Source organism: Alligator mississippiensis, chromosome 16 (assembly GCF_030867095.1).
Source record: "Alligator mississippiensis isolate rAllMis1 chromosome 16, rAllMis1, whole genome shotgun sequence".
Lineage (NCBI taxonomy): Eukaryota > Metazoa > Chordata > Crocodylia > Alligatoridae > Alligator > Alligator mississippiensis.
This window is the reverse complement of record NC_081839.1, coordinates 8,376,745-8,402,924: the sequence shown is the minus strand read 5'-3', so window position 1 is coordinate 8,402,924 and position 26,180 is coordinate 8,376,745. Positions and strand designations below refer to the sequence as shown.

Genomic DNA, 26,180 nt, shown 5'->3' with positions numbered 1-26,180 from the left:
ACGCTGGCAAGACCTCATCCAAGAGTAAATTAAGAGGGGCTGCACTTCTGAGCTAACATTTCTTTTGGCAGGCTGACTTATTCTTAATCCTTGTTCTTTAGCAGATGGCTAAGAAAACTGTTCCCCAGCTTCCCTTTAGGAGTTGCTTCTAAATGGGACAGCAGAGTAATTCAGCTCTCTAGAAAATTAAAGATTAATAAAATAACTGCAACAGTTTGTCAGCAGATAAACTGGCAACATTTAGCAACTGCCCAAAATTGCAGATGTCTGAAATGAAGCTTTTCAGGTAGGGAAGACATGGGCCAATCTCGTAAAAAAAAAAAAAAAAAAAGGCAATGATACAGCAGGATATATGTTCAGATCATAATCCCAGACACACATTATCATTACAGGTAGTTGGATACAGGATTATACCAATTTACCTGACAATGCTTTCTTTCTGTGGCTAAAAATCGAATTCACCTAGGGTTAAGAAACTACCAACTGCAAAGAGCCCACAGAGCTCCACAGAAATCTTTCCCGTCTCGTATCACAAGGAGAGCCAAATTATGGTTCCTTCTCCTTGGCCTGTCAAAATAACATCTGTCCGTTCTACGGAGAATAGGAGATTCAACTTCCAAATCACAGAAAGCAACATTTAGGCCATGATTTTGACATCCAGTAGATATTAAACTCAATAGCTGAATGGCCTAAGAACTTATTCCGAAGTCTGAGGGCAGACCAAAAACTGCCTGACCAAAGTTAAAGAGAATATTGCAGCCTGTGGGTAAAATAGTCAGAAGCTATTCTAGCAAGGACTGCAGCACAGAGTAGTGCACAGGGCTGGAGATAAATAGGTAGAGGGTGCAGAGAAGGATACAGAAAGATAATGAGCTTGCAATAGCCCTCTATGCCTAACTGAGTTAGATAAATGGAACCATCCAAATGCAGGGAACCTCAAAAAACACCTGCCTGGGAGAGATATGAAATGATATTTTTAAAACACAAAGAGAAATGAGGTGGAGTAAGAAATAGACCAATGTATGGCAAGGTTGAAACCAGGGAGGCTGTGTTAAAATTATTATCTTGCTTGGAAAAAAAAGTCACCGAGGGGAGAATTCATTTCAAATGTATCATAATTCCTATTTCAGAAAAAGATACTCTGAGGTTGAGTAAAAGAGCTTTGAAATGCCTCTATTATGCAGCATTTTCAGTTTGAAAAAAAAAAACTTCCCCTTGGTATGAAGTATATTGTAATACAGCTACAGCTTCTAGAGTACGGAACAAGAGTAGGCAACTGAAAAATTAGGTAAACAGTTGAGAGCAACTGAATATACCAACGACAAGTGAACACCTAGTTTCTAGAGAACTAAAAAGATGGGTTTACTGTAGGAAAGGATTCATGGAAACCCCATCAATAACTGCCGAAGTGACAGGCTGACAGTTCCAGGTAGCAGCAATGAAATGAGAATTTCCAACAAAGGAATTCCCACTTCCAAAAGATTTATTTTTACCAATAGTCATAACTACATACATCCCAAACACAGGTTTTTGTAGCCTGTGACTGTATTAAATTAAATTTAAAGGTTTCCTTTTGCTTTGGATCACCTCTAGTTTACAAACATATAATACTTTAAGTTAAAGTACAACTGGGTTTTGGCTGTTGTTGATGGCATTCAGGTACTGAGCGTGTCCCAAGACAGTGGTTCTCACCTTTATTACTCTCTCACCACCCCTCCTACCCCCTTACCTAAAACCCATGGTCCTCTTGGTAGTCGTGCTGCAGAGACATCTCAGCTAGGTCTGTATCAGGGCTAGGCAAAATATGGCCCGTGGGCTGGATCTGGCCCACCAAATGATTCTATCCAACCTGCAGCCACTCTTCAGAAGGAGAACTGTATTCAGCCAGCAGCTGCCCTGGCTTTCGGCAGCTCTCGCCCTCCTCTCTCCCCTTGCCGTAGACAACTGCAGCAGCAGCAGCAGCTCCAGTGGCCAGGCAGCCACTCCCCTCCCTGGCCTGGCTGGGCCCAGCCCACCCACACAGCCCCCAGTTTATGCTCCAGGTGTGAGCTCCTGGCCAGACTTTGGCCCAGCCAGGACGTCTGCATGCAGCTCCAATCCTATGGCCATTTGCAGACCAGACAGCCTGGTCCCCACCAAGAGTCGAAGCTCAGATATGGTACGCCCTGCTGGCAGGGGAGGGGGTTCAGGGAGAAGAAAGCCAGGAGCTGCAGGTTATCCAGGCCCTGCCAGGGCTTGGTAGGGGTGCAGGGGATGCCAAGGCAGCGCCCTGAGTCCTTGGCATGTGGCTGGACTGGGACAGTACTACACTGCATTCTTGCATTCCACTTCAGGCCACATGGATACAGCTGGCATGGCTCCTGCCCGACCTGGCCACATGCCAGGGACTTGGGTTGGGTGGGGGTGCAGTGAGAGCTTCAGGGAACTTGTGTCTGAGTGTGCCTGTACGTGCATGCATGTCTACATGTGCCTGAGCACATATAGACATGTGTGCAGCCCTCAGCAACTCAACAAAACTCATTAAGTGACCCTCCAGTCCAAATACTCGCCCACCCTTGGTCTATACGCACTAGTTTCAGAATGGAAGCAGCAAACCTGTGTCCAGAAGGTATGACATCTAGGTTAGTTAACTTTGCCTTAAGCAACAGTCAACTGACATGCCTGCAGTGTCAGGCTAAAGGCAGTTCTGGTGCTTTCTATCCAAGATCAAGTTTGTGCAAAGTAGTTTGGCATCTCAGCATGCCACTGCCTAGTGTCACAGAACCACTCTGATGGATGGCAGGTCAGCTCAACCTCCCTCACTCTCAACTTTCCTATGTCTGCCACTGAGGTCCACTTGTGTCACCTTTGGTGTAAATCCACTATCCTTGGATGTGAATGAATTTCTAACGTTAGCGCAGCAGATGGAGTTGACTGTGATGTCTCAGGGCCTGTTAGTAACAATGGCTCGTTCTACAGGTTCCCCAATAGATGCTGGAGGTTGGGGTGGGTGAATTAGAGCACCCCCACCTTGGTTGACCCATGCTCCAAAGGGGGGCTGAAAAACCCCGAGACCGAACTCCATCGGCTCTTTCCCTGCTCCCATTCTGAAAACAGCTCAAGTCTGGCAGGCAGCACAGAAAGAAATTACGCAGAAAACGCTCTGTTTTGAAAAGTCTTCTTCTGACCCCTCGTGCGATCAGGTCAGATTTTCATCTGATCGGCTATTTTTGAAGTCATCTGCAGCCATACACTTGTGTTTGGTCACAGCTATAAACTGCTTTCTGCAGCCAGATCACGCAAAAATTGTCACTTGTGTCTGTGCCCATAACGTGCGTCACCTGTGCCATACTTAAGACCCATCTGCAGTATCCAAGTACAGTAAAAGCTCTGTTATCCGGCATCCCCCGGGAATGAGGAATGCCGGATAACAAAATATGCTGGTTAACTGAGTGGCCTTGGCCGCCACTTCTCTCACCGTGTCTGGGGTGTCCCTCCGCCCCTCCCGCAGCATCGCCGCCCCTCCCGCGGGCCCCACGGGACAGGGAGGCGGGCCCCACACAGCCTGTTATGCCCCTGGGCCGTTGGGGCTTAGCAGCACAGGCTGCTTTGCGCTGAGCCACAGGGGCTCGGAGGAACTGCAAGTGCCACGGTGAGCACTTCCAGTCTCACTTTATCTTACAAGCCAGCATGCCAGTTAGTGGAGCATGCCAGCTTGTAAGATGCCGGATAACAGAACTTTTACTGTACATTACAGAGGATCCAAACAGTATTCTATTTATACTATGAACAATATGGTTATGAACACTGTTTCAAGATGTAGGACAGACTCAGTGGAAAATCAGCATGTAGTTAGACATGATTTTAACCACACTAAACACAGTGTGAACATGCCCTAAACTACATGATGGAATAACTGTAACGAATTTGGGAGGCAAGCAAGTCCCAAACTTGTAAACTGATGCATTTCAAATATTAAGAAAGACAGTGTGTCAGGGCACATTTATCCTACTTTGGAGAGGAAAAGAAAATGAAAATTGCAATCATATTCATACACCTCCCTGTTTAACACAAAGCAATGTTTCTTAGTTTTGGTAAAGTAGCAGGCAGTGCAAAACGTACCTGGCGGGGCTGGTCCACAGCCTTCTGAGGATCACTCTTCACTTTATTGCTGGGATGGTTTGTGATCTTTGTGACAGGCTGTTTGAAGATGGAGGCTGTCTGCCTGACAGGAAGCGCAGTGTTTAAATCAGGCTTGCCCTAAAGATTTAAAAACAAAAAGAAGACCACAATTTTCAGATATTGCCAAAATATAACATTTAACTCCACCCCAAAGTGAATCTGCTTCCTCTTTCACTGTCTATTTAGAAAACTGATTAGAGGGCTAAAGATGCACGTTTCCTCCCTCCCAAATATATTTTGTACTTTTTCAGTTTGCAAGCTGACTTTGTTCTATGCTTTAATTGTTTAAGTTAGCTAAACTTGCCTTAGGACTTCATTATGTGACGTCTTGGTATCACTAGGCCTGAGGATACCAGTGTAACCCTGGAAATAGTACTTGATATTAAACTAATTGCACAGTAATGAGAACGAGACTAGTTTGCAGGTCTAGAAGTCAGCTGCATTTCCACTACATTCAATTAAATAAAACAATATCATATGTTAAATCTAGATTTTATACCTGCCTCCTGCCCAGGTAAGATCCTAACAGTTTTGAATCCAAGAGCTAAAAATGTAGTTTCTTTTAAAGTGGAAGATAAAAGAAACTGAATTTTTAGCTCTTGGCCTTAAAACCCTGTTAGGATCCTATTTGGGCAGGAGGCAGGTATGAAATGTAGATTTAACATACTGCCACCCCCCACCACTGCTCCACATCCTGGCGAAAACCCGTTTCAGATAAGCAGCATTTTTAGATTACCGACATCCCCATTCCGCACTTGTGCTGGATAACAGAGCTTTTACTGTATGTGGTAAAAGTGTTTAACCGATGAGATCTGGTCAAGTTATTCAGAGCAAAACAGTATTTTCTTTGGATCATTCATGAACTGATCCAAACCCAATTTGCTAACTGGCTCACTATTTACATATCGCTGAATACGCCAGAGAGAATTTCCAGCACCCAGGTTGTTAATAAACTCTGTCGTACATGTTAAAATCACAAGCTCTCAGAGGCAGGACTTTGTTTTTTAAGTGTCAATAAGAAAGTGCCTCGTGCCTTCAAGAGTGCTGTAAGCAAATAATACAATGTTATTTGTAATTATTTAGGCCACACAGTAATTGTTCATTAATTGGCAAACTTACAATTATTAACCTATTTACTGAGTGATTTTTGTTTGTTTCGCTAATATTCAAAATGCTTGAGAGATTCAGAAATGTATGGACCTGACTGTTGTCCAAATATTCATAAATGATATGACCCAATAAATATCAAATCATTCTCAACTCTTATTCATGAAAATATCTGCAATTAAAATCTACCTATGAGTATATCTAGCACCCATTCCTCAGACAATTCCCATCTATAAGAATGAATTCAAAAGTCTAACTAATCCATGATGTCACAAATGTTGTTCTGAGAACAGAAGTGATATGGCTAATACTGAAATAAACAGAAAGGGCAAACCGCCCACTACAACATGTGCTTACTTTGGCTTGGTTAGAACAGTCATAGCGCATCCGCTGTCTATTCTTGTTCATCTTGCTCATCAGCATTTTCCCCGTGCGAAAGTCAAAAGTGCTCAGGTCCATGGAGCTCCCCAGGTAACGGGCTAGCTGGGGCTTGCTCCGGAACTTCTTACCACTTGGGCTGAGAGATACACAAAGGAAACAGGGAAAGAAATTAAACTTTTGGGGCTGATACCAATGTTGGTTTCAATACAAAAAGAGAGCCAGGATCTCATTCCCCTTGTGAAAGGAAGAAATGATAGCAAACATTCGGAAGGACCCTATCCATACTTGAATGAGGCAGGGATATGCCAGTTGGGTTTGTTTTCCTTCCTTCCACAATCACTATGGAAGATAGGACCTACATGCAGGACAAATTAATCTGATCTATGTATCAAAAGTCAGATTTAATCCAGATGCAAAGGACTGAAGCACACTTTATACCAGAACTGAACTTGATCGTGAAGGGACAGTGTCAAAGATTCATTACCAACTGGCTTAAGCTAAAGTATGTCAAAGTATTTTCTCTTTTTGCTTTTGTTTCCCTTCTCAGATTGTCAGCTAATGACTTTCTTGCCTCCTAGCTGTTGCATAATGTATCAAACTCACCTCAAGGGAACATTATGTTAGACTGGCATTACAATCTTCTTCCTACCGCCTCCCCCCAACACTTGAAGTGTACACTCAGCTTTAATTACAAGCTTCTGATTTCAGTTTGATCATTTATCTTCATGATAACAGAGCATTATGGAACAGTTAGGAGGCAAGGAAATCAGTAGCTGAGGATCTGAAAAAGGAAACTAAGTAACAAAACATAAAAAAAATCTTTCAGTGAAATTAACAATGGAACAAAGATCAAAGCCCTGAAAGACACTGCATTAGAAGCTAAACAATTAAAGATGCTCTTTAAATATTTGATTCTATATGATAGGTGAAAGCTAAACAAGTGTATGCCAAGAGGCCCAACTACTTTTGGAGGAAGTGGGAGTAGGCAGGGGAGAGGAAGTGGGAGGGTTATAAAATAAATATATCAAATGAACTGACAGTAGTAATGTGGCACACAGCCTTGTGGACTGGATCCTCCTCACTTTCTTTCTAAGTTACTTTTTTTGAAAAAGGCAAAAAAGCAATAAATTGAGGTCAGTTGAATCATACTAGTGTAAAGTTGCTGTGAAGAGAAGCGCACACAATTCTGAAAAAAGCAGCTTCCATGTGGTACTGTTGATCACAAAAGATGCACGCAATACTGCTTCGTTCAGCAGGTGCCACTGCATCTTTAACACCAGTAGCAATCAAAAGCCTAGGTTGTTCTCTAGCTTGATGGAGGCCTAGTCCACATACGGAGTGTCACCAGCTGCATTACAAGGCTCAAAGTGGGTCAGTACTGTGACCAGGATGAGGGCAGTCAGGTTTGACACTAGGGGGTCACAAGCAGACAACATCAGGAACAGGGCTTAAAACAGTCACAAGCCAGGAGCTCAGAACCAGACTGGAACAATAAGCCAGGGAGTCAGGAGCCAGTAAGTCAGGAAGCAGGGACCTGGGTTGGAGTAAGTGGGCAGGAACCAGGGACAACTCTGGCAAGGCCCAGGAGCCCAGAGCTAGACAGAGAGGTATCTGTGCTGAGTAGCCCCTGGGCACAGAAAGGGTTTTTGCCTATAAACACAATAGCCATGCCCCTGCAGTTAATTAAACAATGCTGGGATCACTTCAGTAACGATGGCCAGTGGGGGGCTAAGTAGCCTGCTTGCTGCCCTGACCCCTAACAGAGAAGAGCAACATCTACACTCAAACCATTGCTGCAAAGAAGCTGGCTGGCTAACAGGCCTGTGCGAAGCAGCTAGTATTTGCTTCAGATTCAGCCGATTCAGGGGGCAGTGATCCGATTCAGTGATTTGAATCACTGTCCTGATTCAATTCAGCCAAATCTGATTCAGAGATTCGGCTGCTGCCAAATCTCTGAATCAGCCAGGCCTATCCCCCACCCCTCTCCCAGCCCAGCAATGGCTGCCCTGCCCGCCCCAGCTCCCGGCTCTTCAGAAAAAAAAAGCCTCGACTCACCGGGTGCTGCCAGGTGGGGAGCGATCCCCACTGCATGGAGGGCTCTGTACAAGCCCCTCAACCCCCTCCCTCGCTCCCCCAGCAGCCCCCCATGGCTGCCCTGCCCAGCCCAGCTCCAGCCCTTTAAGAAAAAAAAAAAAACAAAAACCAACAACAAAAACCCCCCAAACTCACTGTTCCTGCTGGCAGGAGCCATACCCACTGCCCCGCGCCATGTGGGGGGCTCTGCACGAGCCCCCCGAAGTCTGAGGCCACTGCAGGAGCAGCAAGTCTCAGGGCTTTTCTTGTTTGTTTTTTTCCTAAAGGGCCAGAGCTAGCCTGAGCAGGGCGCTTGTGCAGCGTCCCCCATGCGGCATGGGGCAGTGGGGGGCAACACAGATTGCCCCCTGGCTCAGCAGCACCCAGTGAGCACCGGGGCTTTCTTTTAACGGGCCTGGAGCTGGGGCAGAGGGAGCAGCCGTGGGGGGGGTCTGGGGATCAGGGGAGGCTGGCAGGGTCCCCCCCCTTAGTACTTACCAGCTTGGAGTCAGCTGTAGCTCCCTGCTGCAGCCAACAGGTGCTGCCTGAATCAGAGCTCTCTGAATCTTTTCTGAAGATTTGGAGAGCTTTGAATCGATTTAGACCTTTTAATTGGCCCTGATTTGATTTGGATTCGGAGATTCGGACACCGAATTGGGCCGAATCTCCTCCAAATTGAATCACCACCTAAAGCTTTGCACAGTCCTATTGGCTAATAGGCATCTTTTTCAGGTGAACAATGCCAGACAAGTTTTTCCTACAGGCACTTGTATGAAAGACCAGCCATGCTAGAAACATTTTCACCCACATGTCAAAGTGCCAAGTTCACCTTACTAGCCTGCCAAGACCCTCAACCCTTGATCTACCCTAGACTGAATCTTCACAGACTTAAGTTCCCCACTCTTCACTCCTTCCTGGACAGTCTCAATTTACACTGAATTCAGTTGATATTTTAAAGTTCCCTTTTATACCCCAATGTCACGCAAGCTTTTCTGGAGAACTGAGGCACTTTGATCATTTGAAACTGAACATGGAGAAAAAAAGGCCTTAAGCAGAAGTGGTACAAAGCAAGACTCCAAGAAGCTGACAGGCATATCACACTGTGGCATCCCACTGGAGCTCCCCGCTCTTCACTTAAGAGTTTAGTGATAAAGTTGTATAGTGCTCCACAAGATATACTGAGGGTCGATAACGATCCTCTGAACCAGAAGACAGCAGAAAACATTTCCATAGCCCAACTAATAGTCCACAGGCCACATGTAACCCCTAAGGGGTTAATCTGTAACCCAAGGGCTTCTAGTCCAGGCACCGATCCCTCCATCACTCCAGCTGCTGCCACAGTTGCCAGAGTTTCCAGGCTCCCCCCCCTCCTCCAGCTTCCACTGCCTGCTCCCACTTAAGGGGGATGGAGCAGGGCAGCCCATGGGGATGAAGGAGCCCAGGACAAGTGGACTCGGGGATCCAGGAACCTGGAACTCCTGCGTGGCACAAGAGTGCTTGAACAGCACGGCTAGGGGAAGCATGCAGTAGTGTGTGTGGGAACACCAGAGGAACCTACTGTGCATTGTGGCTAGGGCAGGGAGGGGAGGACTCACCTGGTACAGCATGGCATCTGACCTTGGGGGGCGGGAGAGCTGGGAGTGTGTGGCCCCTGGCTGCTCAGAAGTCAGAAAGCCCTGCCACAGGCCACGTATATTTGCATTTTATCCAGCCCACAGCTTAGAGTGGATGCATTAAACTACCAAGAATTTCTGAAAAACCCAAAGTAAAAAAAAACAAACAAACCACAAATAAAAAAAAAAAATCAAATCCCATCTCTGTTTGAATGAAGGAGGCCATTAGCATTGTCATCAGAAGGACTGGTGAAAAGGCACACATTATTGGATAGAGAAAGCACCTTGTTAACATTCTTTTTCTTGATCTTGTGAAGGCAGGTGGCTTCTTGTTCTGCTGAGTGGTAAAGAAATCCATATCTGGACTGGATCTGCCACTCCTTAATCTACTCACGAGAATCTGCAGCAGATTGATTCAGTTTAGGATTACATTTTTCTCCACCGGTTACAAAAAGAACATTTTGTGGAACAGAGTCCCAATTCTACAACTGCTGGTGTTCCAATAAAGGAGGCACTAAGTCACACACCCCGAAGTAAACCAAAGTGGCCCAACTGTCCAATTAAAATAGGACTGTGTTTTAAAATGCTTCTGAAAGTCCTGAATGTGTAAAGAACCACTTGCATAAAAAGAAGCAGATGAAATAAATACCCTAGAGCAGTGGGGGCCAACCTTTTTGGCAGGCATGCCACAAATTAGCCCTACACCCTCCCCAAGTGCCACTCCAATCCTCCTTCCCTATGTAATTTGCTTTCTGCTCCCTGCCTTATCTGATGCATGCCATACATAGAGACTGCTTGTGCCACTTGTGGCATACATGCTGCAGGTTGGCCACCCCTGCTCTAGACAGATCTAGCTCCGTAACTGGGGAGCCCCTCTCCATATGCTTCCCAACTAATCCGCTTTAAAAATGAATTTGGATTAACCTTCCACAGCATCTCCCTATGATCAAGACACAATACAGTACAGTATAACCTCATAAACCCGGCATGCTTGGGACTGAGCACCTGCCAGAAATTTGAAAATTCCAGGTTTTTGAAACCGAAGCGGTGGCCAGTCCCGGAGCAGCAGCCGCACACGGAGTGGGGTGGTTGGTGGCAGCAGCAGCTGCCGTGTGCAAGTTTCCCCCTCCACATCTGAGGGGGTGGGAGGCTGCAGCAGCCAGTCCCAGAGCAGCAGCTGCATGCAGAGCAACAGCTCAGGGTGGTAGATGGTGATGGTGACCACCACATGCAAGATTCTGCCTCCGTGTCTGACAGCAGTATATTTTTAAAAAGTGCCGGATTTCGAGAACTCCGGATTTTTTATATCCAGATTTATGAGGTTAAGCCGTATATGAATTGTGATGATGCACATTGATAATCCACCAATCAGGCTAGTTGGCAATTAATGATCATTTACCCCATACTAAGAAAAACTGGTCTAAAAATGTTGAGTTTTTGCTTTCTTCTTTTCTTTAAATCAAGAATCCTTTTTTCTTTTAAAGAAAGGACTTTTAGGGTGTAAACATGACATCTACTACACAGTAAATTGACTTTAGTATGTAAAATGGAATGGACACGACACCCAACCTCTTTATTTCAGAGATCACTGAAATCATAGTAAAGTAACCTTAGTGAGGTTAAACATATTTTCACCCTATCACCCTTAAAATGTGGAAAAATTACTCCGTGGAACATGCTGCTAGACCAGGGCTGCCCAACTGTCAGCTTGTGAAGTTAGCAAGTGCTTTGTAGGCCCCGCAACTGCTTCTCCCACTACCACATGGCAGGGAGGGCCCAGGGTCTGCATGCCACCGTGCACACTGCAAGGAGGAGTGGGGGAAAGAGCTAGCCTGTGCGCAAAGGCTGCGTGGTAAGGGGACAGGGGAGCAGGGATGGGGGAAGGGAAGAAGCTGCCCCCACAGCATGCAGCCTGCGTGGTAGACTTGTAGATGCCGAGTGCAGGCCCCACCCACTCCCAAGCCATCCAGCCCTGCCTTGGACACATTATCTGGTTACTTGTACCTGTTCGATCCTAGAGAAACTAACAAAGACAGTACTGGAAGCTGCTAGAGGCTCACATTCACGGGAGACACCTGAAACAAGTCATCTGCTTTTCTGACTCTAGAAGGAACAAAAGATGGTCTAAGTTACAACTTGAGAACATTTAAAAAAAAAAAAAAACAATCACTAACGAAGAATTATTTTTCTTTTCTGTTCTCACATATAATCATAAAGAGGCTCAAACTTTGATAATTTGATACTCTGATAAACTGGTACTTTCTTTTGCAGATATTAGCATCTTCAAAATTTCTGCTCAGTGGCAAAAGCATCTCCTGAAATAATCTGTAATGGTCAAGTGGATAAAGTGGGTATTACTAATTCATTAAGCAATGTACAAATGAAACACTTTTATTGCAGGATCATCTTCACACTGGAAAGGCACTTTCTGTTTACCAGTATCTTCTCTTGAGTTCTTTCAGGATAACCAAAAGGAACAAACCGCTTCTTGCTGGACAATTAGTGTCCCGATTCATTTTAAGAAAAAGCAAACCAAGAAAAACCTGTACTGGAAATCCCACGTACTCTGACAGCTAGAAACAATAGCAATAAAAGACTGGCCAACCTGTGATTCTCAGCCTTTTTAGATTCAAGACAGCCCTCAGACTCAACTCATTTTTAAACTACAAATAAATATTAGAGCAATTCTTCTGTTGCAAAGAACTCAGAAAGACCACAAGAAGTCAGAATCTTTTTGGCACTATGGGTTCCTAATTTGAAATCTCTGGCTTTATTTTATGACTCATGTGTAGGTATGTCCGTACCTAAAAGAGCTAATATTCCCTATCACCCTTAAAAGGATCTCATGGCACACTAGCATGCCATGGCATCCTGGTTGAGAACTACTGCGTTAGACCATAGACTCCAAAAATGTTGGACAATGAGCAAAAGGGAAACCAGAATGTTAGAACCAACCAGAGAGGATCAAAAAAGACCTACCCTTTGAAACTCCTGGAGAGGCAGGGCCAGCATGAGTTAAAGCACCAGTAACAGCAGTCTCTAAAAGTCTCTCAAAAGATGCATGAAATCAAGAATCCAAGAGGAGTCCTCTGGCCCAGTGCAAATGGCACCAAAGTCTGACCCACAGACTCTTGGAGCAGTGTCAGATGTCCTTAGTGAAGGAAAAAGGGAGAATTTTCAATCTGTGTAAAATCTCTGGCTTTGCTTCTGCTTCCAATACCTCCACAGGCTCAAAACCAGATTGTTTCAAATAGAATAAAAAAAGTGTCAAATAAGCAGCACCTTATTCGCACAGGCAAAACCAAAGAAACAAACTGCCTCAACATTAAGCTCACGTACTCCTGGTTCCTATGTCTCTCTTACAAGGTTTTGAGCTACTAGTCTGGAGAAACAGACAATAATCCATCTAATTTTCTTCTGCCTGAAGGTCTCCAAAATAACAGTGAGAGGCAGCAAGGCCCTCTGCTTCCATCACAGAGCAGGAACAGTAGCTGGTGTTGCACAGACCTTGGGTCCAAAAATACCACAAATATTACAGAAGATCACTTTGAACACAAAGGTTCAGTTCTACAAGTCTTGTTTGCAGGCACAAAAACTTCTCAAGAAGGGACTTCAGCTTTGTTGTATTGATGCCACCATACTAGAAAAGTAAGAAGTCAAGCGGGCCTGAAGAACTGGCCTTGTCAGGGGCATTTCAGGATCTTAAATACTGGTCCACTACACAGATTGTAGCACTGCAAACCTCAGCCTTCTGGAAAGCAGACGTCATGCTGGCATAAGCAGTCAGAGAACATGACAGTTTCTTCCTGTCATTTTTGGAAAAACATGACTCTATGCCTCAGCATATGGCTGAAGCCTGTCACATCACAACAGGCCAGAGCTTCATTTGGTGCTATCACAAACTGAGATATGACAGATCAAAGGAGCAAAAAAACAAAAATCCAAAAGCTAGTCAGAGTACTGTACTGACTAAGGGCATCCATTCAGTTGAATGACTGAAGATCCCAAAAGTCAATCCAGGAGCTGAACAGTACCCTGTATCTACCATACAATCCCTAACAGAGATGGTAACTACTCATAAACCAAACCTAAATAGATGGACAAGGGCTACTTGCACCAGAAAGTCATCTTTATAAGCTAACCTAAAGTACCCTTGGAAAACCCTCACTGCCAAGGCTTCAAGGAAAGATGAAGACATTAGGTCTGGCCAAAGTACTAGGGAAAAAAAGGCACTTCAGTGCTGGGAAAGTATACTTTATTCCACAACTATATACCTTGAACATGGAAAGGGGTACCATGCAGTGTCTTGCTTCAAAAGCACTGGCTGATCAGACCAAAGGTAGAACAACTGAAAACCAGCGGAAAGCTCACTAAGTAACTACAACCAGAAAGAAACTGGCTGGAGTGTTCTGGGGCAGAGGAGCATTTCCAATGCAACAGGATTAAAACACCCTACAGGTACCTCAGAGGATCAAAAAAAAGTGCAGAGCTAGGGAAGTTTTCTGGAGTTTTACACATGCCTTGTTCTGGAGGCATGAGACTTGGGAGAACAGGAGGTAATCCCATGTCTGTGAAATCTATAGAAAGAGCTTGAGTGTTGCCTTTACATTTTACAAAGAAGCCAAAAAAGAAACCTCCCCCACTCTCTCCCCTTGTAGATCACCTACGATTTCAACTTTCTATGCACTGATTTTTTAAAGTAAAGAATTTGAACCATCCCAAGGAAAGGAATTACAATCATGCACAATTTCTGATGCAAAGTTTTAGAAGCTTAGACATCTGTTCCTGAATAAGGAAAAATATCAGCAAGTAACCTGCAGTGCTAGTGTGACATTGCATTTGTAAATGGGTCTTTTGCACTTCACCAGTTACTAAAAAGCAAAGCAACTGCAAAGTGACAAGTGATTTTACATGCTTGTCCATCAAAAGGTATATTGCATTATCTGCTTCCAGGGCTTGTCTCAGCATTAACAAAACAGGCGCAAACAGAAATGAAGGACAGTACTTTTCCAGAAACAGAACATCTCAGTTGCCTTTCACAGACTTTTTAGGTGCAGATTAAGATGAATGCAGCATGGGCTATTCAACAGTCAGCACATGCCAGGTGCCTGCTCTACATGTGCAGCTCACCCTTTGTTTCATTCTCCTCATAGTCTTAGCAAGAGGACTGACTGCAGCCCACTCCCCTCCCCCTTCCAACTAAACAAGTCTCCTCCTCTCCCCATTTACCCTACACAATTCATAGAACTTGAAATGCAAAGGAGAAAGGAGGATAGACCTCTTACCTGCCTTTTAAGGCTATGGGAGATAGTAAACAGATTCATCTGCCTAAAATCTCACATCCCTGTCCTAAAAGAAAGGAAATGAAAACAATGTTTTCTGCTTTGCATGCGTTTCACTACACAAAGTGTGCCTTTCTTCCTCTTACTGCATTAGACTCCTTATCCTGAAACTCTATGCTCAGTGTCTTCAGCACTTATGGTCCAGTCTTCATTTCTCGCTGTCAGTGCTAATTTACAACTCAACTTGCTAGAGTAGGAGTTACCTGCCTCAGCTCCCCATTACCTGCTAGTATATACTCATCTATAACAGTACAACCACTCTTACCAAAGCAGCTGTTCAGAGTCTTGTGATCTCTAGCATGTCCCTATCTGAAGACATTTCAGTTATACATGACTCACCTTGCAGCGTGTACTCATATTTCCCACATTCCACCACTTCATGACACATGTCTATAGCAACGGTGCTCAAATTTTTGGTCCCATGGGCCAGATGATTGCCATGGGGCTGCCCCCACACACCTGAATTGGGTACCCCCCAGTTTTGCCTCTGCCCACTGGGATCAGGTCTGACAGCCCACATCTGGCTGGCCCTCCTGGGCTGGGACCAGTCCCTGGGGTCCCATGCCATCCCAACATGCCAGGACCCCATGCTGCCCTGCACACCTGATGTGGCACACAGGGCCATGCTATGCACTTTGCAGGGCTCCGCAAAAGTCTGGAGATTTGGCAGCAGGGGAGTGGTGCCACCCCTTCCCTACCACCAAACTTTTGGACCTGTGGAGAGCCCCGCGGGCTGGACAGCAACACTAAGGGCCAGATCTGACCTGCAGGCCAGGGATAAGAAACATTAATACAGACATAAATGGGTGCAGTAGATACTCCCTTCCAGCCATGCTTTCTACAACTCCTCCTAGTCCTCAAGCTCCCTCGGTGTTTCCCTTTCATTGCAAATCACTAGCACCTCAGCAGAAGTCACACACACACACACACACACACACACACACACACACACACACACACTTGTTCTCCCATGCACAAGCCCTCCAGAACACTGACCTATGGTAACAGGCACCACTCACGCCAGCTCACTATGGACAACAGTCACATACCACCCGGTATAAATGTAATGATATATTCATTTACTGAATTTTCCCCATCTGCTCTGTGGACTGGCGCCCCCTACTCACTCAACCTCTTATAAATGCATCATTCTGTGTTACCAGGCATAACATGTCAGGGCATCTGTCCTACCGAATATTCAGCTGCAGTAAACTCCCATCACTTCTGCTAGCAGCAACATGCAGTGACTGCACTCTTCTCTTTACAGTAACAGGCCTCATTTTGACAGATGTCCTGATGTAGTGAGGACCCCCAAATTCAAAAAAACTCTTTGGGCACATTTATGTGTAGGAAAGCTGAAAAAAAAAAAAGTTACAATCTACTAGCCTACAGGAAGATTAAACAATAAATATAACACCAACAAGGGGCAGATCTGTAGCGGGGTAGTGAACTGAAGTAGATTAGTCCACATGTAGTGTTCATCTATGCTATAAAAGCTTCACTTTGGGAACTCAGGCAGTCAGAGATACCAGGGATTTTGTCTAGAGAAACATTCCCCAGAATAATGTTAAGAAAAAGCACTTTTCCCAAGAGACTTAGGGGAGGTGTTTTTGTTTGTTTTCACTAGTAATGCTGGTTGCATAATCTTGAACCAGAAAATGCACAAGAAAATTAGTTGTGAGGGTTGAGAGAGCCAAAGATCTGTTTAGGGAACACCTTTTTTAAACAAATCCCTTGCAAAATAGATGTTTCTGGAGAATCTCTCACTTGACAAAATTCAAGATTGAGCCCAGGAACAGGAAGATCCAAGTAGCAGGTTTTTGTAACTGCAGGCAAAGGTTAAAAGAGTGCGCGAGCAAACTTCTCTTCCCTGCTCCTCGACAAGAAAACCAAAAGTCCTTACAAATCTCATGGCAGATGCTTAGTTCTAAGCCACCATCATGCTGGGAAACCTAGCTCTCATACAACCAGCTGCTGAAAAGCAAGGGGTTGCTACCAGGGTCCTGTCTATAAACTATGCTCGGGAGACAGTGCAATTATTAGGCCTGTGAGAAGCGGCTAGTATTCACTTCGGATTCAGCCAATTTGGGGGATGGCGATTTGATTTGGTGATTCGAATCACTGTCCCGATTCAGCTGGATCGAATCTGATTCGGAGATTTGGCTGCTGTCAAATCTCCAAATCAGCCAGGCCAGGCTTATTCCCTGCCCCTTTCCCAGCCCAGTAATGGCCGCCCTGCCGGCCCCAGCTCCTAGCACTTGGGGGAAAAAATGCCCCGACTCTGCAGGTGCTGCTGGGCAGGGGCAATCCCCGCTGCCCCCCCACTGCATGAGCTCTACATGAGCCCCCCCGCCAGGCCAGCTCCAGCCCTTTAAGGAAAAAAAAACAAACCTGAAGAAACCCTAGGACTCACCACTGCTGCCAGTGGGGGCAATCCCCGCTGCCCCGCACCATGCAGGGGCTCTGCAGGAGCCCCCAAAGCCCCAAGGCTGCACCAGGAGTGGTGAGTCCCAGGGCTTTTCTCAGATTTTTTTTTTTTTTTCTTAAAGGCCCAGAGCCCCAGCAGGCAGGGCAGCGCGCGCGGGGGGGGGGGGGGGGGGGGGCTAGGGGGCTTGTACAGAGCCCCCCATGCAGCGTGGGGCAGTGGGGATCGCCCAACAGCACCCGATGAGTTCAGGGGCTTTTCTTTAAAGTACCAGGAGGTGGGGCAGGTGGGGGGAGCCACGGGGGGCTGGCAAGGGTCCCCTTCCCCAGCCCCCTCTCCCCCACCCCTAGTACTTACTAGCTTGGCATGGCTGCAGCTCCCTGCTGCAGCCATCAGGGACTGCCTGAAACAAAACTCTCCGAATCTTTGCTGAAGCTTCAGAGAGCTTTGAATCGATTCAGACCTTTAAATTGGTCCCCTGATTTGATTCGGAGATTCGGCCACTGAATCAGGCCGAGTCTCCTCCTAATTGAATCACCACCCAAAGCTTCGCACAGCCCTAGTAATTATCTATCAACCGCTGATTAAAGGGGTGTCACACATCCAACCCAAAACCTGAACCTGGCCTAATGCATTTGATCTCCCACAGCAGATTTGTATTTGACAGAAGGCACACGTACTTTCATGCAACGAGAGGAAGTTTCTAGTCCTTCTGATTATAAAAGGAACCTTCCACAAGGTGCTGGAGAAGTGTCAACTACCACCTCCTTTGTCACAGGTGGGTGTTATTAACTCAAGTGATGGCTCACCAAAAGGCTTTTTCTCCCCAGAAATGTTGTGTGTTCATGAAAATTAATGTAAAATTACTGCAACTGTATGGATACACTAGACACTGACCCTAAAAACAGCCAGCTAAGCATGAGGCAGAACAGCAAAGGTATTAAAAGTTATGTGCACACACTTCTCCCATTCAGTAAAGCAAATTGGAACAATGACAAACTACAAGTTAAGTTATTGCATTAGCCCCACAACATACTTTTGGTCTTTATGAAAGAAGAAATCTATCCCTGGCAACGATAAGAACATGTCCTGAAAGACTCGGACCACAATAAAAAAAAAATTATTCTAACCATGTCATGAATTTGACATTCCTGATCTACCTGGCATCTTTGCAAAGACAAAACTGTCCTCCTCTGGCCTCTAGAAAGGGTCTTTTGTTTTTGCAGAAAGTATGGGCAGCAACAGAAGGGCCGATGTTTTTAATCTTCAGATTGAAGCATTAATTTATAAGTCTGAAAAAGGTACTCATTGCAGCCATCATTTTGAAAATGAAGCCAAGCTTCTGATGATGGATCTAGGTGAAAATTCATGTAAAATGACTGCAACTGTATGGATGCACCAGACAGGGGTATGCAACCCCCGGCACGGGCGCCACGCAAAGGCATTTTGCTCCGCACCGACAGCAGGGAAGGGGCTGGGGCTGCACGGCCACAGCAAGGATCGGGCAGCTCCCCCACAAGCCGAGTTTGCGGGTGTTTTCGGCACTTGGTCCACAAACATTGCCGCTAGAAACTGACCCTAAACACAGCCGGCGAAACATGGGTCAGAACAGCAGAGGTATTAAAAGTTACACACACACACACACACACACACACGCACGTGTGCACATTCCTCCCCCTCCCCCTTGCAAAGACAAATCCATCTCCAACAGGCGCCCCCCGCACAACCCGGTCCCCTCGAGCGGCGACAAGCGCGGGCAGCCTCCTCCCCGGGCACGCACGCAGGCAGGCAGGGCTGCGCCGGCGGGGAGGCGGCGAAGCGGTGGGTTTGCCGGACCCTTGTCCGGGGGAGGGGGCGGGGGCGGCCTGCATGCGAGGTCCCTTCCCGCGCTGGCATCCTCCAGCGCGTTCCTCGCCTCCCCCAGGAGGGGGAGGGCGAGGGCGAGGGCCGGGCGTCCCCCGCACGCGCAGGTCGCCCCGACAGCGCGGCGCGCCCCCGGCCGGCGGACAGCCCCGCGCCCGCCCGTGATGTCTATTCCTGAGGCGGGCGGCGGCGGCGGGGCCTGGCGCGGGGCCCCAGGAGCCGCCCCCCGCCCCGCGGCCGCCCCCCGCATTCACCTATAGTAATAGACATCACTCTTGCCGGCGGACAGCCCAGACTTTCTGGTCACTTCTTCCCTTTTCCATCCCTGCGGCAGGGCTGAGCACTCCCACCTCTTCCGCTCCATCCCCGCGGCCCCGCTCCGGCCCCGCCGCCGCTCCCGGCTCTTCCCCGCGCTCCGCCCGCCGCGGCTCTTCCCGGCCGTGCCGTGCCGCGCCGCGCCACCCCCCCGCCGCCGCTTCCGGCCCCGCGATCCCTCCGCCCCGCCATATAGTCCCCGCGCCTCACCCCAGCGCCGGGCGCCGCGGGGCCGCCAGCGCCGCCTTCGGCATCTTCCCGCGCGCCCGCCCCGACTGACTGACTGACGGACCGACCGACCGACTGCGCCGCGGGCCCGCGTGGCCCCCGCCCCGCCCCGCCCCGCCCCGCCCGCCGGCGCCCCCTGCAGCCCCGGCCCCGCAGCGCCAGGCCCCGCCTCTCCTGGGCCTGCTGCCCCCGGCTCCCCACAGCCTCCTCCATCTCAGCCTGGACACGCTCGCACACACCCCTACCCACACACACACCCGTTTGTGTCAGTAATATCCCGCAGCACGAGGGGGTCTCGCCTCCCAGGCGCGGGGGCAGCTCGCTCTTGCTTTTGGACCAGCGCACAGCCTAGTTTCTCCTTCAAGAAGGTCCATGTCTGTCCCCCGCACGAGCGCGGAACTGCTGCACCCAGGCCTGTCAGGCCGTGCCGTAGGTTGGATGTACGTGAGCGCAGGACGGCCGCCTCTCGGGGCCACACGGACGCCTGCCGCCTCCCTGGGCCTGTCACGCCCTGCGCTATGTCGGCTGTACACAAGCGCAGGACATCCACCTTGAGGGGCTGCACAGGCACCTGTCACGCCCTGCGTTACGTCAGATGTACACGAGCTCAGCTTGCGCATCTATTGGGATGCACGGGCACCTGCCGCCTCCTCGGGCTTGTTGTGCCCTGTGCTACGTTGGATGTACGTGAGCTCAGCAAAGCCACCTCCCTGGGCCTGTCACGCCCTGCGCTACGTCGGCCGTACACAAGCGCAGGACATCCACCTTGAGGGGCTGCACAGGCGACTGTCCCTCCCTGCGTTACGTTGGTGTAAATCCACCCCAGTTCCTTCACAGTAGCCCTGTTTATCCCTTCGCTGCTTCCTCTGCCCGTGTCAATGTAACAGGTTATTTGGAGGCAGTCGGTTGTTACTGCTTTAAAAAAAAAAAATACGGCTCTTATTGGTTGAAATGTCTTTCAGCAGCTGGGAGATTGAGGAAGGATGTGAGGTGCATATATTGTGCACAGTCCAAAGAGCAGGAAGCCAGAGGCCCAGACATAATTGGCTCAGGTTGTCCAGCCTAAATGATAAAAAACCGACGGAGGCAGCCAGTAGCTGCGTTAAGCAGGGACGGATATTTGCGTATTATCTGTACTTGTTTCTCCGTGGGAGAGGACTGTTATATTTAAGATCCATGAATCTTGGGTCTCTGCCTTGATACTGCATAGAAGTGGAGAGCTGTTATCCTAAATGCATTCTTTCTCCAGGGATTTTTTTTTTTTCTTTCCAGTTTTATATTTAACAACATTTCATTCTGGCTGGTACTTAGGAAAGGTCTTGCTCTGTTATTACTGCTAGTTCCAATAAGTTTGTAGGAGGAGAAGCTGAAAGAGATTCAGGAACCAGCTAAAGAGATTTAGCTTTTTCTTTTTGACTCTAAAGCTGAAACTTTTACCTAGCTTTTCAATTTAAACATTTCTAAGTTTGATTAAAAAAACCAAAACCATGAGCAAATGAGAACGTTTTACAAAACATTCTTCTTTTGTTTTGAAAATTGTGTCCCCAAAAACATCTCAGTGAAAATATTGCAATACTCTCTAGCACGACTTTCAGATAAGGATCAGCCGTGGTTCTTCTGGTGTTGTCCACACAGATTCTCCTCTTAATGCAAATACATCTCAGACACTTGAGACAGGACTGTTTTGCCTCATGGCATCCCTATAAGATCTAGGTCACATATGCAACTTAGGCACCTTTATACTCCAAATCCTCCAAGATACACAAGGTGGAGTGGGCCCAACCGTCTTTCACTTCCTTCGGAAGACAGAAACCTAAGAGAAGGATTTGGAGTAGCCGCAGGGAAGTGGGGCAGGTTCTGGGATCTGTTGGAGAGCATGGTTAATTTATACAGCCCAGGACGGAGCCCTGCTGAGATATCCCGAACGAGCCATGCACACGTTCCAGAATTAACGGCGTAGTTGTGTTAGTACAGGGGTTATTGGCACAGGTACAGCATTGAACTAGCTGCCACATTGCTCTTGCTTATGGAACAGGCAGAGCTAGCATAGTATCTTTGCCAGACACTGTCTTGGGCAGCGTAAAAGTACCCTGGATAACTCCTGGGTGGATGTGTGTTGCCTTTTGACAGTCAGCAAATACAGCAAACAGTCAAAGTGTATTACTTAAGGACTGTTCGATCAAAATAAGAAAATAGCCTCACTACTTCTAGCACATGAAGTTTTGCCTCACCTTGGGGGAGGGAGGCTTTGGGAAGAACAATGGCAGGTGAACTGATTATGTGGCATCCTGAGACCACCTTGGGCTTGAACTCAGGGTAAAGTTCAACCTTGTCTAACACCTACTGTGTCAGGGGTCCTGATACAAAGCCCACAATCTCTTCTTACCCTCTTAGCAAACGTAGTGCCAACTACAAATGCAATTTTAATTGATAGTTGATTAAGGGAGTCAGTTGCTAAAGGCTCAAGGGAAGACCCAACTACCCTGTTAATACCGTATTAAAGTACCAAGAAAGCAGTGACTCTCAGACTAGTGCCTCCAAGAATTTTGCCACAGTGTGGAAAAATACAGAGTAACCCTGGATAGATAGGACACCTCTAGATATTGCTGCTAGATGGACACTTACTAAGTTGGTGGAATATTCATATTGCTTTGGGACAGCAGAGATCAAAGCTGTCAGGGAAGAAAGGAGCTGACAGGATACCTAGCTAGGAAACCTCTTCTATCAACTCTGTAGGTAAATCATGCCAAAAGTTTCTGCTGTGGTCTCTGGAGTAGAGTATTCTGACTGTCACCCAAACTCTCAATGTGGGGTTCACCCAGCCATTGTACAGACTGTCAGCCATGCAGGTGCTGGTTCTGGGAGATGGGAGCTGTGGACAGATACAACACAAAACTGTCGAAGAGGCAAGCTACTCACCACGCAGGTGTAAGTTATCTCAGTTCAGCCATTTCAAGTGTGTTTTTACCGCCAGGAAAATGGGGAGCACCTGGCGATCTGGTGCAAACTGCACCACTTCTATATAAATGGCTTCTAAGCAGAGGACAATTTTGCTCCCCCTTTCCCTTAATGCAATGCTGTCAGCACTTGAATGGCTGATCCTTGTATGAAGCCTTGTATGGCAGATGCATTGCTCTCAACTCTTAAAATGTCTGTGTGCTTCCTGAGGAAACCACAGCCCTTACATTATGTTAATTAAGATGATCCCTGACATCCCTGAGTGGAGGCACAAGCTACCCACATATCTGCAGGTAGAGACAAAAAAAGTGAACTCCGTTGCACATCTGAATTATTCCATCCACCAGTTTAAACCACGAAAAAAATTGTACGAGTGTGACCATGACATACATATGGCTTATCTGACCAGCAGATACTAATCTCAACCCATCTTGCCAAATCACCCCAGGTAAAGTCTGCCACACTGTGTAACATAAGGTCATGCAGCCCTGTGGCAGAAGTCTCAGATGTGTCCTCAATGGTGTTCTTGGACTGAGGCAACCTACTGTTATTGGAAATCCTTGTTGTGAAACACAGACTCCAGCTCAGCAAGGGGTCTACCACGGCTACTGCGAACAGTGCAAACTGAAGAAGTCAACGATTTCTCTCTGCTCAGTTTGGTACCTAAGAAGGTGAAGCTTCAAGTTTACACCTAGTCAATTATTGTAGCTGAAGAATTTAAGTAAGATTGTACCTAGATTCCCTGTTTCTTTGGATAAGATACCTTTACTGACAGGCACATCATGAGTGGCCAAGGAGTCAAAATGCTGGGGAAGCAGGATGTCATTACCAAGAATTGGTAGCTGGATATATGGGGATAGGAAAAACAGACGTACTTTGAAGGTCAGAAGCCATAAACTAGTCCATAGGATATGGACTTTCAGCCATCTGAAAGGCAGCTTTCAGCCATCTTTTGCTGTGGTAGGCTGAAGTGGCCCAGCTCAGGTCCTAGAAAGGCTGGTGCTAGGACCCAGCTACTGGCACTGCTTCTCCTTACAGCTGTGCCTGCCCGCAGCAAGTCATGGAAATTTCTCTGCTGTCTAGCCACAGCATGCTAGCATGGACACCTGGAAAGTTCCAGCTTTGCAGGCTGGATCCAATGGCTCTGCAGGCTTGCCAACCTTATAGAAATTAGGATCACCATTCTGAAACTGAAACATCAGATGAAGGTATTGAGATAGGTCCCAAAACTTCTTTTTTCCCACTCTGCTGCACTTCATTACAATAGGCATAAACTCCCTGCTCTTTGCTCCCAGAGCACTTGCTTTGCTGTACTGGATTGGATGTTCCCCTTTTACAATGCCGAGGACCCACTAGTATGAAGTCAACCCAGTCCAAAATACTTGAAAAAAAAAATACAACAGGCTACTGCCAAAAGGACATAGGGGAAGCCTGAGATGGTTCAAGAAAGTTCCTACCAAGAGAATCAAGCTTGCTGCCTGTTCAAAAAAACACAGACTACAGGGCAATTGAGGTGGAAGTGAAGGGCCAGCTCCAATGAAAAGTGTGTCTCCTTGCTAGTGGTCGAGATGATCACGGAGTTTGGATACAACACTGACTCAGCAAGCACTGACTAAAGTACAGCTGTCTCAAGTGGTTTCTGGAGAGCCACATGAGAGTACAAAGTCACCCTCAAATTATTTAGGATAGGAGGGGACTCATCAATCAGTACTACAGAGGAGCAATCTTATCAGAAATACCTTCCCAATGCAGGGAGACTGGTGCAGCGGACTCTACCCTAGATAGATATGCAAACCTGATAGGAAGGGATTTTGTGATAACTCTGGTACTAGACCCTGTAACACATTGCTCTGTAGGCTGTATTATTTCAGTACCAAACAGGGTGCTGGTACTGGAAGCAGCATAGTCCTTAGGTCTTACAAAGCTCTGCCTGAGTTGCTTTAAATATTGGTACCATGCTACCCGAAAACACTTTCTGACCTTTGACCCCTCATTAGACATCAGGGTAAGCGGTGACAATTTAGTGGCCTTGGCAATGAGCAAAAGAAAATGGAAGCAATCCTAAATTTAAGGTAAATTGTGATGAGGTCTGCTTGCTGTCTCTCAGCCACAGGCCAGAAGGAAAAATTAGAAGGGGGAAAGCTTCTAAATCGCAGGACTTGGTTCCAAAGGGGACTTTAATTATTGGGATATCTGCTGGGAGGGAAATACAAGCAATTGATAAGAAGCCAGGCAAATTCTTAGAATGTGTTGGAGATACCTTTTTGATACACATAGTAGGAGAGGGCAACTAAGGAGGAAGCTTTTTTCAACTTGTCGCTCACAAACAGGGAGGGAATTGGTTGAGTGTGAAGGCGGAAGGTAACTTGGGTGACGGTGACCACAAAATGACAGAATTCAAGATCCTAAGGGGAGGAAGGAAGGAGAGCAGCAGAATAAAAAGACTCTTCAGAAAAGCAGACTTTAACAAAGTCTAAGGACCAGTAGGCAGGATCCCATGGGAGGCAAATTTGAAGGGCAAAAAAGAGTGCAGGAGAGCTGGCTGTATTTTAGGGAGGCCCTTTTAAGGGTATAGGAGTAAGATCTCAATACAATGGAAGAACGGAAGTGCAACAGGAGACTAGCCTGGTCAGACAGCAATCTCTTCAAGGAGTTGAAACTCAAAAAGGAATCCTACAAGAAGTGGAAACTTGGTCATAGTACCAGGAAAGAGTATAAGAGTATTGCACAGGCATGCAAGGGAAATCGGGAAGGCTGAGGTATGTTTTGAGATGCAACTGGCAAGGAATGTAAGAGGCAATAAGAGGGTTTTTACATTTACTATCAAGAGTAAGATGACGATGAAAGAAACCGTAAGCCTCTTATGGGGGCAATCTAGTTACCAAAATGATGCAGAAAAGGCTGAAGAATTTAATGCCACTTTTTATGTCAGTCTTCACAAACAAGGGTAGCTACCAGATGATGAGAACAGCTGGCAGCAGAGACGGGGAAGGAGACAACCAGCCAAGAGTAGTAGCAGAACAGGTTAGAGAAGCTAGACACTTTCAAGTTGGCAGGGCTGGGTGCATAGCATCCTAGGGTACTGAAGGAATTGGCTAAAGTAATTTTAGAGACATTAGCTATCCTCTGAGAACTTGTAACAGTCAGATGGGATCCCAGATAATTGTAAAAGATGGACATATTTAAGAAAGGGAAGGAGGAAGATCCAGGGAACTACAGACCATTCAGCCCGACCTTGATACCTGGAAAGACCATGGAGCAGGTCCTCAAGGAATCTATTGTGAAGCACCTACATGAGAATAAGCTGATCAGGAACAGCCAGCATGGGTTCACCAAGAGAAAGTAATACCTGAAAAGCCCAATTTCCTTCTATGATAAGTAGAAAGACACTGAATGGATGGGGGAGAGCAGTGGATGTGATATATCTGGATTTCAGCAAGACTTCTGACAGCCTCCCATGACATTCTCATTAACAAGCTAAGGAAATACAGACTAGATAGAAGTGGATTATCAAGCTTAACGAGTAGTCATCAATGGCTCATTGTCTACTTGGGAGGAGGTATCAAGGGAGGATTCCTCAGGGGATTTATTGCAGACACTCTGGAGAGTAGGGCTGGATTCAAAATAACCTAATACAGTGGAAAAAGATCACCCAGTGCTCTAGTCAGCACTTGTGAGGTCTCACTTGGAGCAGTGTCCAGCTTTGGGCCTCAC

General features: G+C 46.9%; 1 protein-coding gene across 8 annotated transcripts in view; it reads right to left on the bottom strand.

Moving 5' to 3' along the window:
* Positions 1 to 19,593, bottom strand: part of MBD3 (methyl-CpG binding domain protein 3) — a 28,476-nt gene extending 8,883 nt beyond the window's left edge. The window contains exons 1-6 of one of the 8 annotated variants that reach the window (XM_059719755.1): positions 19,491 to 19,547; positions 12,315 to 12,486; positions 11,340 to 11,438; positions 9,620 to 9,735; positions 5,626 to 5,785; positions 4,102 to 4,239 (exon numbers count right to left, since the gene is read on the bottom strand). In XM_059719755.1, the coding sequence (XP_059575738.1) occupies positions 4,102 to 4,239; positions 5,626 to 5,785; positions 9,620 to 9,693 (372 nt within the window). In that variant the 5' untranslated portion in view covers positions 9,694 to 9,735; positions 11,340 to 11,438; positions 12,315 to 12,486; positions 19,491 to 19,547. Of the gene's footprint in view, positions 1 to 4,101; positions 4,240 to 5,625; positions 5,786 to 9,619; positions 9,736 to 11,339; positions 11,439 to 12,314; positions 12,487 to 15,868; positions 16,012 to 19,219; positions 19,385 to 19,490 lie in introns of those variants that run through there. The other 7 variants (XM_059719753.1, XM_059719754.1, XM_059719756.1 and 4 more) reach the window with 7 other exon arrangements.
* Positions 19,594 to 26,180: the final 6,587 nt, after the last annotated feature.